This window comes from Pseudochaenichthys georgianus, chromosome 21 (assembly GCF_902827115.2).
Source record: "Pseudochaenichthys georgianus chromosome 21, fPseGeo1.2, whole genome shotgun sequence".
NCBI lineage: Eukaryota > Metazoa > Chordata > Actinopteri > Perciformes > Channichthyidae > Pseudochaenichthys > Pseudochaenichthys georgianus.
The window spans coordinates 2,214,418-2,229,072 of record NC_047523.1 but is presented as its reverse complement, the minus strand read 5'-3'; the positions used below and the strand labels follow the sequence as shown (position 1 = coordinate 2,229,072).

Below are 14,655 nucleotides of genomic sequence, written 5' to 3'. Positions count from 1 at the left end.
GAGGCGGGGTGCGCCGGGTCTGAGCGCAGAGACAGAGCGGTCACCAGCCTCCTCTACCTCCTGCCAGGCAGCACCTCTCTACACCTCCGACGCACGTGCACGGCTGTATTGTGTACCACGTGACCAAAGTGACTGTTTTGACAGCGATGCTGGTACTGAGGGACCTCCGATATGTTTTATTCAAATCAGTATAACCCCCACCAAGCAGCCTGGGGTTGGGTTGTTGATCGTCAGCAGGATTGTTCAGATGTAATGAAACTTGGTGGAAGGTTTGAGTAAACTGGGTGGGCCTACAGTCGGCCAAAGAACAACTCATCACATTTCGGTTGTGATATAAGGTCTGCCTCTCCGAGTGGCCCTTATAGTAATTATTACTGTGTGCTCTTTGTATCAGGAATCCCATTCCATGTGTGGCTGGAGCACCAGACTGATTTCCCCAATGGGATCATTAAAGTCTTGTGCAGAGTCATAAAGATGCTAACAGGCAGGGGAGTGTCCGAGTCACTTTGATTCAGTTGTCCCGGCGACCACACTAAATCACATCGCTCCAGAAGCTTGATTTGTTGAATTTATAGTTTATCGTTTCCCAGGAATTAGACTATAAACTGAGATTCATTGTTTTCACCCCCAAAGTCCCTGAGGGCTGTCAGGGCTGCATCATAATCATGATCATGCTTACATCCACATAACATATGCCCACTTTACTTGTTCTTCTTAGAGTGAACGTTTACATTGATTGTAATAATCAAGAGGTATGAGCCAGCCAACATAATGCAGCTTTTAAGGTCTTGTGACACTTTTAATGACATGACAGAGATGACAGTCTCTCAGCCAGTGGGCTCTGAGCCTAACCCTGAGAGAGTTATTACCCCATGTTACACATACAGAAACATAACTGGCAGGAGTAATTATGACAATAATACTTATGTGACATGAAGTTAAGATCAGAACAATTACGTTGTAAGCTATAATAAAGATATGATAATACAATATACACATCAGTGACCACAGCCTCGTGTGAAGAACAATGAATGTGTTAGCCAGTCTAACTTTATTTGACTAGATAAACCCAATGAAACAGGGCTAGGCTGAGCAGGACACCAACACCACTTTACACGATAAGGCTGGTGTGATGCTGTATTGTTTTTCAGAAAATCCCCAGACCAAATTCTTTGTTTGGGTGTCACAAGTATGAAAAATATAGAATATCTCCAGCATCCTCCTTTCCATCAAGCCCAGTATGCATAGGAATTACCTTCATAATAATTCTCCCGCTAACTTATTCAGACTTTGATGCAAGAAGTAATTCGTTTTTTATGTAGCAGGGCAGAAAAGAAGGAATGTAGAGTTTGATTTGAGTACAGGAGACTGGCAGTGATGTCCCTTCTCTGACCTGAGTTTAACTCAAACAGATGGACAAAGTGTTAAAACGCTGCCAAACTGATCAGGAAACAGAATACCGAGGAGAAAGCAAAGGTACAAAGTACAAAGCAACTATGACATGGAGTGATTAGCAGCTGAGTACGTAAGGGATAATGTGCAGGGAGGCGTCATTATTGAAAAAAGAACAGCAGACAGGGTGATCATGGAGCGAAGAGCAGGGATGCTGATCAGCCCAGTGGTGTAGCCACCATAGGACCAGGGTGGGCCCAGGCCCACCCAGTTTACTCAATTGCCCACCCTTAATTTTTTTTTATTTTTTTTTTTTAATTTTTTTTTTAATTATTATTATAAAAAAATGTATTCACCCATTGAGAATATCCAATAATTCAAAGTGAAATTCAAGTGAACAAATATCAAGTTTAATTAATGTTGTATGTGCTTTATCCTCTGAACCAAACTCATTTACAGTAAAAACTGATTGTTGGTTCCGGCGCGCGCCATAATAACGTGAGAGGCAGAGAGCTGCCTGCAAAATAAATGATGGCTCAAAGTTCACTAATGAACTTTTTTTTTTTTTTAAACGGAAACTCTGCCGCATGGTTCCCTCGTCCCTGGGAAGAGGCGGAGAGGTGGGTGTTTTTCATCTGCTGGTGGACAGTCCGGAGAGATATACACAGGGTTGGGTTGTAACGGAATACATGTGATGGCGTTACGTAATCAGAATACAAAAATCAAGTGTATTTAGCTGGCGTTACATTTGAAAAACGAGTAATCTGATTACAGTTACTTTCGTAAAACTGAAGTGAATACATTTTGGAATACTTATTGGAATTATTGTTGTAAAATGTAATTGTACCACATTGTAACTGTGTGCACTGCACAGCGCTGCAGCATGTCTGTGAGCGAGAGGGAGATGCAGCGTGTCTGTGAGGCCCCGCCCCCGCACGCAGATGAGAGAGAGAGATCTCTTTTTAAATATATTGAAAGTTAGAAACGGAGATGGTTGGATAAAATGTGCAAGATAACGTTTATGTAGCATTTCTTTATTGTCGAAATGACGGGGTAAAATCAAAGTGAATGGCCTGCTGCTGCTGAATGCATGGGGCAAGTGACTGGAAGTTTTAAGTTATTACATCGTTTCAGATAATAATAATACATAATAATGATAATTCATTCTATTTAGGGGCGCCTTTCAAAGCATCCAAGGACACCTTACAATTCATAACATATTCTAAGGAAAGGTTTTAAGACAGTACAAAGAATGCAGTTCGGGTGATATTTGTATGTGTGGTGCAGATGAGAGAGCTGTCCATAATGACACCAAGATGTTGTGTTTGTGCTCTTGATAAGCCTTGAAAACAGTAAAATACGTGTCTCCTGTTCACCAAAACATACCCATCTGTTATGGAAAAAGAAAGTATTCCAAAAGTAATCTGCCACCGGTACCGGCGGGGATTGTTGTTAGCTTCTGATGCGCAGAAGACAAATCTGGCCCACCATATTTTTTACAGGCCCACCCTAAAGTACATTTCTGCCTACGCTACTGGATCAGCCTGAAGGGTGTTCTTTTTTCAATAATGACGGCTCGCTGCATATTATCCCGCTTTTTACACGGCCACATACTAAACACACGAACGACTCGAAATGTTTTATTTTATTGACTTAAAAATGATCGTATTGCTTCCCCTAAGAAATTGCTCTGATCCACTGTGTAAAAATGACTAACGGCAGAACTGATCAAGGTTTCATGTAACTGTACAAATCTGTTCATAGTTTATTTTCAAACCAGTCCTAAACACTGCCAGAGCCCATACCGTATTCCAGTTAGTGTTTACTTCCTGTCTGTCTTCTGCTGTTACTGCTCCCAGTACTAGGATGGGTAAAAAGCTGTGTGTGCTGTGTGCATGTATGTGTGACCAATACAGAAAGTTTCATCCTCCGATTCTATTCTCTTCCATTCCAAGTGTTTACTTCCTGTCTGTCTTCTTCTGCTGATTTATCTGGCGATCTGTCTTTTAACCTCTTTCCTTGTGGCCCTTGATCCCCCTTAGCAACAGTCATTATAGTGCTTATTAGCGGTGTGTTATTGAGTACTATAACCTCTGAAAAGTCCAAATCGACCAATCAGAATTGAGTATTCAACTAAGCCCAGTAATAATAACTGATAACTCAGGAACCTGAACATTCTGACCTCCTGCTAGAAATCCAAAGAATTACAATGGAATGCCACTCAGGGCAGAGGATCGAGCGTCTGGAGCAAATCAATCTCACAGACGTCAGGAAGCAGCGGCTGTCACGCCAACCCAGTCTCACAAAAAAACGTATAATAACTACGTTGGTCCACAACTTGGGACGTAGTATTTTTACAAAAACGCCTCCGTAAGATCCCTACGTTTTTTTTCACCATTCATTCCAATGGCTGGCGTCTATGTCACGTGATCTTGAAATTTCTCCCTGCAGAAAAAAAAACCATGGCCGACATTCGTTTTATTCTCGTTGGAAAATGCCTATTTTAAAGTTTGTTTGGCCATTAAAATGCATTTTGATGTCATTTGATGCGAGAAATATGAGTTGTTATTTCAGATTATGTGTGCAGTGGATGTACATGATCTTTAGTTTGCTAGTTATTCCGAAGATTACTTCAAGAAATTGTGTCCATACAACGTTTTCATTGTTACCAAGGTGGTTGCTAGGGACGCTGCTATCGATATTATTTCTGTTATGTTGTGTAACTGTTTAATGATGTAACAGATTCTGTGTTTTATATTTAATAATTCCCTGACAAAGCCTGACAAAGTACTAATATATTGCTTTCCTGCAATGTTAAGTACTGTATGTTTCAGCACTTATTTTAACTGATATTATACATATGTATTATACTCTTATAAGATGTATGTAGATAGTATAAGAAATGTGCAGAACATGACAGTTTAATGGTGGAGGTATACATACATATTGATAGATGTCTTGTAATGCGCTGTTGAGGAACCTGTGACTCAAGTTTTTCATCTCCAACCTTGTCAGGTATTGAATACTCAATAAATAAAGAACACAGAATTATTAAATATAAAACACAGAATTTGTGTGATTATACTAAATGATTTACAAATAAACACCACTGCATATTTACAACTGTTACACATGCTGATGTAACGCAAATGTTTCCAACTTGGGATCAATAAAGTATATCTTATCTTAAGATGATCGATGGCTGCTGCCATATTTGCAAAATGTGCCTCTGAACCTTGACAAGTGCATGTTTCAGGCTTATCAATGAACAACAGGAGGGGTCACAGACATAAGACCAGCTGTTAAATAAAACTCTTCTGACCTTAGCTGGCATGTGGGTATATTAATTCACCCATTTATTAATTATATGTTTTACATTTGATAACACCAATGTGTTTCGTATCCCCTAAACCTCCAGGGTGTACACTAATTGTGGGAAATACGAATACGTCTTATAAAGAGCCGGGGGCTGGACCCGTCCAATTCCAGTTTTGGAAAGTCTGCCGTGGTTCCATTCCATTTCATAGAGCTGTTTGACGCTCAGCGTAACCTTGTCGCACTGCCACTCCAACATCCAATCACAGGGCTCGATGACTAATCACAGGGTTTGTAAATCAAGGCGGATGTTGTAGTCCCAAATGATAGCTGGGGATTCTGGGTAGTGTAGTGTCTAAACTCCGAAAAAACTATTTGTTTCTCTGAATCGAAGGTTAAAAACACAAAAGCATTGTACACAATTTAAACCAATCAATATTGTGTAATTGTGTAAAGGATACACTGATGTGTTTTAGTGGATGAGTAATGCAGATATCACTGTGTAATCATTTGACAGTGAGGGGAATATATCCGGTTTTATTAGGAAAACTTCGAGACCGGAAAAACTGTTTTCACCCACGCTAACTTTACATGGAAGCTGCATACACGTTATCCTGGCGAGACCTCAAATCATCTCCGTAATATCTATCAAACTATAGATCCTACACATCCACTGGACGTGGATTCTAAGAGTACAATATACACTTCTCGCCAGAAATCATTTACCTGTCCCAAGAGAAGCAGATTTGTGTCTGCTTCAGTCCTTCAATAAACTATAATACAAATTCCAATCATTTAATTGAGGGTTGTCATGATTTTAATTATTGGAAAAAATGTGGCTGTGGAGAGTTGTTTGTAATTTACCATGCTAATCAGCTTTATTGTAACTTGGATAATTACACTTTCAGACACAATTCAATGTTTTAAATCCAGACTTTCCTCAAACTTTAAATTAGCCAAATTCCATTTGCATCAAAGTTTAGACAATGAGAAGATTCACACCATCAAACAGGACATATTCAGGCAGAAAATGTTAGGAACCTTGACTCAATAGCTTGGAGGACTCAAATGCACGACCCAGAGACAAAAAGGTTTTGAAGAAAAAATAGTCTTTACTTGCAAAAAACAAAATCACTCTTTTAGAGGAATCAACAAACTGACAAACGTAAAGCTCTCGTGGAGGGTAAAAGGCAAAACACTGACTTTCATTAAACAATGGCTTAGATCTTACTTCTTGGAGCAATGAACAAGACGAACCGACAACTAACAAGGGGAGACAGGACAATATATACATGAGGTAAGTGGGCACAGGTGGAAACAATCAGGGGCGGGGCAGACACTGATGATGGCGGGAAAAGGAACCAGAGCAGGAAGTAAAGGGACCTGGAATTAGACAAGCTGAGTACAAAATAAAACAGGAAGTGGAACTTAACTAAACTAACATGACAAAACATAATTGACAGGACACAACAGACAATTAAAGTGAAACCCTGCTGGTATGAGAGTCAAAGACACAATGGGCAGTGAGGCTGTCAGATTCAAATATGGTCCAGTATTGTGGGAGAAAAACGATCCAAGAGACTGGTTAAAGTTTTCTAATTGGCCAGTTTTATTTTCTATTGTTTTTATTCATTATAATGAAATACACTCTTGGTCAGAGAGAACAACACTGCATTCAGGAACGTTTTAAATGTTCAGTTCCTCTCTTCGGTAGCTTCAGTGTCATAACATGAGTGATGTCACCCTGGAGGCATTATGGACAGAGCTGTTTGGAGCAATACTAATACGGGATGATAATGGGTCCTGCATCTTAAAAGTGGAAGTAAAACTTTTTGAACATAATGTACTCAATAAATAAGTAAAATACACTTGTTCTGTCTTTGGGAAAGGATCATAATGCATTCCTCATTATTAAATGAGTGTCTATACATTGAATGAACTCAAAGACGATACGAGTCCAGGACTTAACACATTTTCCCTGACAGCTCAAACTGCTCAAGGTTACAGGAACCTTGATACTCTCAGAACGATTTATCATTATTTGTAGTTAAGAACATACTTAAACATTTATTTGTTGTCAAGGACAAGGGCATGATTTCCTACTGGGGATTTTCAAATCCTATTGTCATAGCGGTGACATGCTTTTTTAGGCTGACCTGGAAGTTAGTATGGCAAGAAAACCTTCAGCAAAAAGCAATGGGTTTTAAAAAAAAAAAAATCTATTTTGGATTATTGCAGGAAATAAGATCTCTGGCAAACACATTTAACACCAATCTTGATTTTTGAAGCGTACATGAAATTGCTAACATTAGGCTCAGTGGCGTTTTTATATGTACAAAAGTGGTGGGGCACAAAAAACTTCGATGTCTATATATAAGCTTCTGCAGTGACGTGCAGTGAGGTTCATGGCTGGTGAGGCACTGACTCTTCAGGTTTGCAAATATTATATTTTGACCTAAATCAAAATATATAATATTATTTTCAAAATCTTTTTTTGTCTGATGCTTCAATTAATTTTAACATACAGTTCAACAAAAGGATACCCAACACATGTAATTTTATCATTTAAATATTGAATTGTTCTCTCTTAGTAATATCCCATTTTCAATAAAATTGCGGTCTTACCTTGACTTGAAGATGAAGTCCATTTGCCTATCCCTCTGGACAAACATCTCTATTACTTTTTTGTAAAAGTCCTCCTTATCTACTTGTAGTTTCAAAAGTCTATCATAAATGTAATCGATAGATTTATGATTCGAAAATGATAAAAGTAGGGTAGACATGTGGATATTATCCGGCTGAACAAAACGTGCATTTATCTAACAGGTACGTTTCCCACAGATCTTATTTTGAGCTATTTTCTAAAATCCTATGGAGAAATCTCATTGCTTTTTTGTGGAGGGAAACAATGCGCAGCTTACTTCCGGGTTTTAGGACGCGTCTCTCGTCTCCTCTTCACACACCACACTTTTTGCGACTTACTTACAGCCAATCAGCTCTGAATTATGTAAGATGACGTATGGTGGGGATGGCAGCTCAGTGCCCCTATGGTCATTATTTTTTTGCCACACACATTAAATTGAAAAATACTCTGAGTGTAGTTTTTACAGTCACCATTCATTTAGACAGTGAGAGGGAGGGGCATGATCGGGTTTTGTCCCACATGGCTCAAAACGTCTGAGAAGCCCCTCAATGCAGTGCGCAATGCCTCAATGAGCTCAATGTGGGCGGGAGCTCAACGTGGGCGGAGCTTCACAGATGACGCGTTGCATCCTGTTTCCCGGGTAGCAGTTCTCTTCCCTCCCTTCAATCTAACCCTTCCCTTCCCCCCATCCTAACCCTAACCACTCCTTACCTTTTTACCTAATCCTAATCTTCCTTCCTCCCTCCCTTACCTAAACCCCAAAACCTCTCCTACTGTAAGAAATTAAAATCAATGTTGATATGACATAATTTAAATTAAATACAGGGTTTTAATTTAAAGCAGTTTTATTCTGAAAAAACCGGAAGTTCACACTAACTATTAACTTAACACTTTTATTCTGAAAATTCTTCATTTCCGGTTAGCATTAGCATGTGGCTAACGTTTTGAAAACCGTGAATTGAAGATGAAATGATATGTGATGTTGTACACTAAACACACTGGGATTAACACTCATTTATTGACGCTGAAATAACGTTTATCAGGGAATGTTTAAATAACCACAGACATCAGAATGATATATATAGGCTATATTAATAATATAAGATATAATATGTCAGTGGCGGCCAGCCCATAGGGGCGCTAGGGGCACCGCCCCACCTCTTCCCACATACAAAATAAAAAATGTTTTAATTAAATTTAAATTTTTTATTTTTAATAAACAAGGTCAATATTATATAATTGGTATCAGTAAAATGTATAATCTAAAATAGATCGAAAGGAGAAGTTTTACAGGTATAAACTGTTGCTTAAAGACCTTGGACCGGACCAACACGATTTGTATATATCGCAGCGAGCTTGTGAAAAAGACAAAACGTATCAACGAGGCTTCTCACGTAGCTGGTACACCAGAAAGGCATGGCTAGCTGGATGCAAACAGGTAAATGCCGTCTTTTGTTTCCCATGCTTGCTCTTCAAACAGCCGGGGAGAGATACGATCTGTTCAGAAACTAGACAAAAGTTAAACAAGTACAAACCACATACTGTCAGTGTAATGGAGAATACAGTCGCTGGTTTATTTATGTCTGGATAGGCCGTTGTTGTGAGTGTGGACGGTCGGAGCATTTACAACGTTAGCTTAGCCAATCTCCATTTAGAAAACAAAACACGCATTTTAAAAGATTTTTCGCCTGCCGTCTGTCTGCAGACTTGTCAAAGCATTAATTCATGGTTTTTACTAACCGGTATAAGTATGTTGTTACTTCGGCATCATTTTGAATTTTGTATTACAATTAAATCACGGTCAAATATGTTCATCTTGTTGTAGTTGTAGCCCCCTTGCCAGCGATTCTCTCTAGTTTAGCATACTCAGCCCGACTCAGCCTGGTTGTTCCTGGCCCTAGAACCACGATTTTATGGGGCCAGAAAAACTGTGAATTAGGACCCGCTAGCCGGTACTAGGCCAAGTGGAAACGCAACCAACAACGGGCCACGCACGGCTCGGCACGCTTAAAGCGAGCTCCACACTTCAGTGGAAACGCGCCATTACATCACCAGAAGTCCTAATTTAAGGGGTCATGTCTCCCAAAAAAATTAATTCTTCATTCTTGTTTTTTAAGATTCATGTTGTACAGTATCTGACAACACTGCTAGAAGCCCAGCCGGAGTATTTCCAGTTTGAGAGAATGTGATCCACTGCCCCAGACATGTTGTTTGGTATTCTGCTAACAGTTTACTTACATTTTTTATTGGGGAAAAAAACCCATTTGTTATTGTCACAAAGATTGAAATGCAAGTGGAGCCAGTGATCTGGAGCTCTTCCATCTTTCATACTGTCTCCTGCTAACATAAACCCCTGAGTATCTACAGCCATCTGAATTCAGTCAAACACAAGTCAGCATCTTTAATGTAAGTATTGAAATAGTTAATTTTTTTATTTAATCTTTTACATAAAACAAAGAATATCAGTAATATACAATTCTCAATTGGTACTGTAAGGTGACTGTCACACAAAAACATCACTGTTATTATTGGGTTCTGAAAGAAAAACATTTAGAGGGAGAATACCTGTCATAGTGAGTAACAATATGTGCAATACATGGTAAATTACACTCATTGGTGCTGAATACAAATACTGAGCTTGAGAGTAAATGTTAGAAAAATACAATACTCTTGTGAGGGTGAGGCTCTTTATTATGTGAGCCTTTTTAGAAACACAGACACCATGCTCCATCTACCCGTATCAGTACAGCCAATCCCTGATCCATAAACGCCTCGTCTCACCTGTGTACGCTACATATTTCATTTAACTCAACAAAAATCACCTTCAACATTGACATGTAGCAAGTGAGTAAAGGTTTAAGAGGTAAATAGAGTAAGATGACATGACTAATGATATTGTGCAACCTTACAGTGCTCCATAGTTCTACATCAAGTGTAAACTGTCTCCAGTGTTTCAAAACATTATGGCTATAGTCACCATGACGAGTCTGATATGTAGATTCAGGTGCATTTATTATTCTGTATATGTGATTAGCTCAGAGTAGATTTTGGCAATATGCAATTTGGCAAACATCTATGCATGAAAATGCAAGGAGCTGACGAAGGTGTGAGGGGAAACATCGCTAAGCAGCTAAAACTGTTGAATATGTCGGTATGCATTCAAAACACCAATAACATTACAGTAAAAGACACGGCATACACAATAGAGAGAAACTGGTGAGATATTATATGGTTAAATGTACAGACAAAAGCAAACAAGAGGAACATATTGATATCTTTAAAGCATTACAGTGAAATGTGGTGTGTCCACTGGCTGCAGTACAAGGACTGGACATGTTGAAGAGGAGGTGTACTTAATACGTCCACAGCATCTATCAGAGACAGTAAATAGTACTGAGCCAGCACAACAATGGGCCTCCCGGTGCTTTCTAACTAAGGTAACATGAACAACTCACTGTCCTGATGTCATAACTGTGGCAACGTGTACAAAATACAGAACGCAGTTTACATTTGAAGAGTTTCATGACAAGATGTGATGTGCACTCTTTTCAGAGTGTGAAACCTGACTCGATAGTCAGACCACGAAGCCCTGAGAGGAAAACCAATCCTGCTGATCATATTTCTAACACTGATCTATAATGTTGTTCCTCCTTTATTTACGTGAACTATGTTGCCAGTATAATCTATCTAAGTTGGAAATCTTTTATTTTTAGATTGTAATTGGGATACATTAATAACCATCATTTATTAATATCTCAACAAGAAGCGTAACTTACTTTCACATGCCCACATTTTTTCCCCAAATGTTTTCAAAGATGAAATAAAGGTCATTTCGAAAAACTCCAGGCCAAACCCTTTCCCCACACGTCTTCTCCAGATGGAGAATACAATCCAGCCATAAAGAAAGATTGTCTTCACAAACCCTTGTATTGCCAAATGTTCTTCAGTCATAAGCACAGAAGCGACAACCAATTAGATACAACTTATAAAATGGATTAACAGAATTATTTTGTTCTCTCTTTCCTGTCAGGGCCTCCGTATCAGACTCAATGTCGAAGACCTTTGCTTTTGTTACGAGAGATTTCAATGTGGGGAAAAAAGCAGTGGACACCAAGTGAAACCTCTTGTGATGAAACTCTCTCTATAAGATGGATATATGTGGTTAGAATAAGTCCAGAAGGTGGTTGCATGCAAGTTGATATTAACATTGTGACAATAAAAAAAGTTTCCAACCAGATAGTGCACACTTTCACATTGCTAAGAGTTCATGAATGGCAATCAGTAGTTAGTGCTGTACATATAGGGTCTTCAGGATGGAAACCATAGTTTGTTGAGTTTATCGGGTTCCATGAAAAAAAGACGAGTAAAATATGTGTGAGTTTTTAGTAGCTTTAGGTATTTAGAAGATGTGAAGCAGGATTAGATCTTCACATTGACTGTGATTGGCTGGAGAATGAATGTGATGACTAATCTTTCTTGAGCAGGATTTTGGTGCAGGTCTTTCATTTCCATTATTATTCTCCAAAGTGAGCAGAGCTGGTGCCAACATGGAGGTCTGGAGGTGCATTTCTTGCACTTGTGAAAACGTTTTCAATTTTAAGCCTGAATTTACCAATTATTTGAGTAAAGAAATGTGAAATCAAATTAAGCTTCATATCATCATATCCTAGCTCATTGTTTTGGCTGTACAGATGCAAAGTAAGACAAAGCCATCCCAATGTGTTCAAAACAGCTAACAGGATAAAGACTCTATTGGATGTGTACATTTGCTAAAACTAGTTGAAATAGGATTTTCTTGTCTGCTGGATACATAAGTGGGTCATTATTTGCTAAAATGTTAGCTGTGAAGCTGCAGCAATGTTTAAGCTTAGTATTTGCTCTGTCTTCTTTGGGCCAAACTTGATGAATACACGGCGCTGCCAGATGTTTAACTCCTTCCTCACTGGAGCAACTAATCAGGTTCACAAAATGGTAAAATTATCATTGTGTTACTTTTGGCAGTTAAGTGTGTGCTGTATTGAAAGCATGTAAGTCGGTCAAATGATTGCACACATATGGTAACTATTGTACAATTGTTATTATAGGTACAGTTTTCACCACCACACTAGAGAAGCAGATATAACAGTTTGCAGTAATGTGTGTGTTGTCTAAGTTTAGTGGTTAAGTTTGTCCGGTCCTTCAGCATTGTGGCAGAAACCACCAACAGTTCAACCCAGTCTCACGGCATTTCGTGATATAGTCACAACATTTAAACTATTGATTCGTGTTCACCAACAACATACAGATTTCAGTATTCTGAGGCTCTGAGCCCCATTTATAGACTGGGTTGAACAGTTAGCAGAGGAAGCTATGCTAGCTAACAGCTTATGTTGTTTGCATTGTAAACATGCTAATGGTGTCAAACATTAGCTTAAACTGGCTCTACATGTTGATTATAGTGAGCTATGAAAAGGCTACAATAGCTAAACTCATATTAACAATAAAAAAGAAGCCTGGCATTTTGATGTTTTTGCAAAATGTTACTTCTTAGAGTTAAAAATAGAGAATAAAATGTCAGGTAAAATAACCACGCCTGTTTAACTCTAGTCCTGTGACTCAGCAGAGCTGTACATTATGAAACTCTATCAGCAGCTCACAGCTGATGTCAATGAGCTGGAAACCCTCAAAATGGCTGCCAGAAGGTTCAACACCTGAAATGGTACTCAGTATCTCAGCCCCACAATGAGCACAGGTGGAAGCCCTCAATGCCAAGCTCACTGGTTGTCCAGCTCTGAGTGTTTCATCCTGATACAGAGACACACTGTCCAAACTTTGGACAGTCAGGGATCCTCCATATGTGTTAGAGTGAGAAATCCGATTGATTTGTTGCTTCAGGTAGACTCAGTCAGCTTTGTGAACTCTGAAATGGAAAATGTAGAGCAGAGTGAGATCCACCAGCAAGTTACCATGCCAACAACATCTAAAATAAACGTCTGTCATGCAAATTACAAAAATTATTAACATTCAACATTATTTTGTTTATTTCTACAGAAATGGCTTAATCGCATATTGCAATAAAATTCCTCAGTTTATATCCCAAGAACCTGCACATAGACAACCAATAGGCGCGTTCACACCGCAGTACTTTTCCCACTTTAGTTCATCAGAACGCTTTAACTAAGTACATTAACTAATGTATGAACAGATCGCGTTCACACCGCAATGAGTCCCTGGGGGAGGATTAGGCAAATGAAGCTGCTGACGTCACTTCTTCTTCTGCTGCTTTGGGTTTACTAGCAGGCCGCAAACAACTTCACGGCGTATGCTGCCGCCCCAAGTCCCCGGCCGGAAGTCCCCGGAGTTGGGGACTGGCTTCAGTAGAAGCTGCTGGGACTCCCAGCAGCTTCTACGGAAGCCTTCCGAGTAAATCGCCAGAACGCCGACACCTCCTCATCTCCTCCGCTCCCATGTTTTATTTTGTGTTGCCATAAATTAGTCTCTCTGCGTTTCTGCGCTGGGCTAATGCTAATAATGCTAATGCGAGGATAATAAAATGGCGGCTTCACAAAACTTTTTGGGAGTTTTACGGGGCGTGGTTTGCAATCCGCCCAGCCAATCAGACATAGGAACCTTTTTCTCCCACGAAAGCCCCTGCTCTCTAGCAGGGACGGAAAAGGGGGTGAAAAGGTTCTGATGAACTCATTTTAGTTGCGGCTCTTTTTGGTGTGAACATGACATTTCGGAACTATATCGGAACTAAAGTGGGAAAAGTACTGCGGTGTGAACGTGCCTAATGTATTCAAAGATAGTCAGCAATTCTTTCAGCTGACTGCAGACCATCAGTGATTTCAATAGTATTAAAGTGTTGTTGGTGTTATATTTAACATCATCCAATCATAGTGCACAAGCAACTGTGCTTTAAATGCAAATAGAAACAGACAACTTGGGATTTGATTTCAGTGGGCAGCGATGATAGTTGAAGAAACCTGCTGCCCTGCATGTTGATGTGAAGTTACATCACTTTCAACATAAGTTTCCCACGTGAGTTAACCAGGTCTGTTTAATATAATATGGATTCTAACTATGGATACTGTGAAGTGTTGTTATATGGTATGGAAAATTAAAGTGTGGAAGAGTGTATATCTGTTAAACAGTTTTAATTAAAGGATTATACCTAAAGGCAACATAATGTTACTTCACCTTTCAGAGGTGATTTTTGTATCAAATCAAGATGAACCTTCTCTACACATGACAGTAAAGTAAGAGAATGACAATGTGCACTGTGGTTAAGTGGACACAGAATACAACAGGTGTTATGTTTGATT

At 39.3% G+C, this 14,655-nt stretch overlaps 1 protein-coding gene across 1 annotated transcript in view; it reads right to left on the bottom strand.

Annotated features, from left to right (window-relative positions):
* Positions 1–9,758: 9,758 nt before the first annotated feature.
* Positions 9,759–14,655, bottom strand: part of LOC117466473 (nck-associated protein 5-like) — a 156,694-nt gene continuing 151,797 nt past the window's right edge. Inside the window, exon 14 of the mRNA XM_071207061.1 lies at positions 9,759–13,250. Within this exon, the coding sequence (XP_071063162.1) occupies positions 13,249–13,250 (2 nt within the window). The 3' untranslated portion in view covers positions 9,759–13,248. The remainder of the gene's footprint in view (positions 13,251–14,655) is intronic.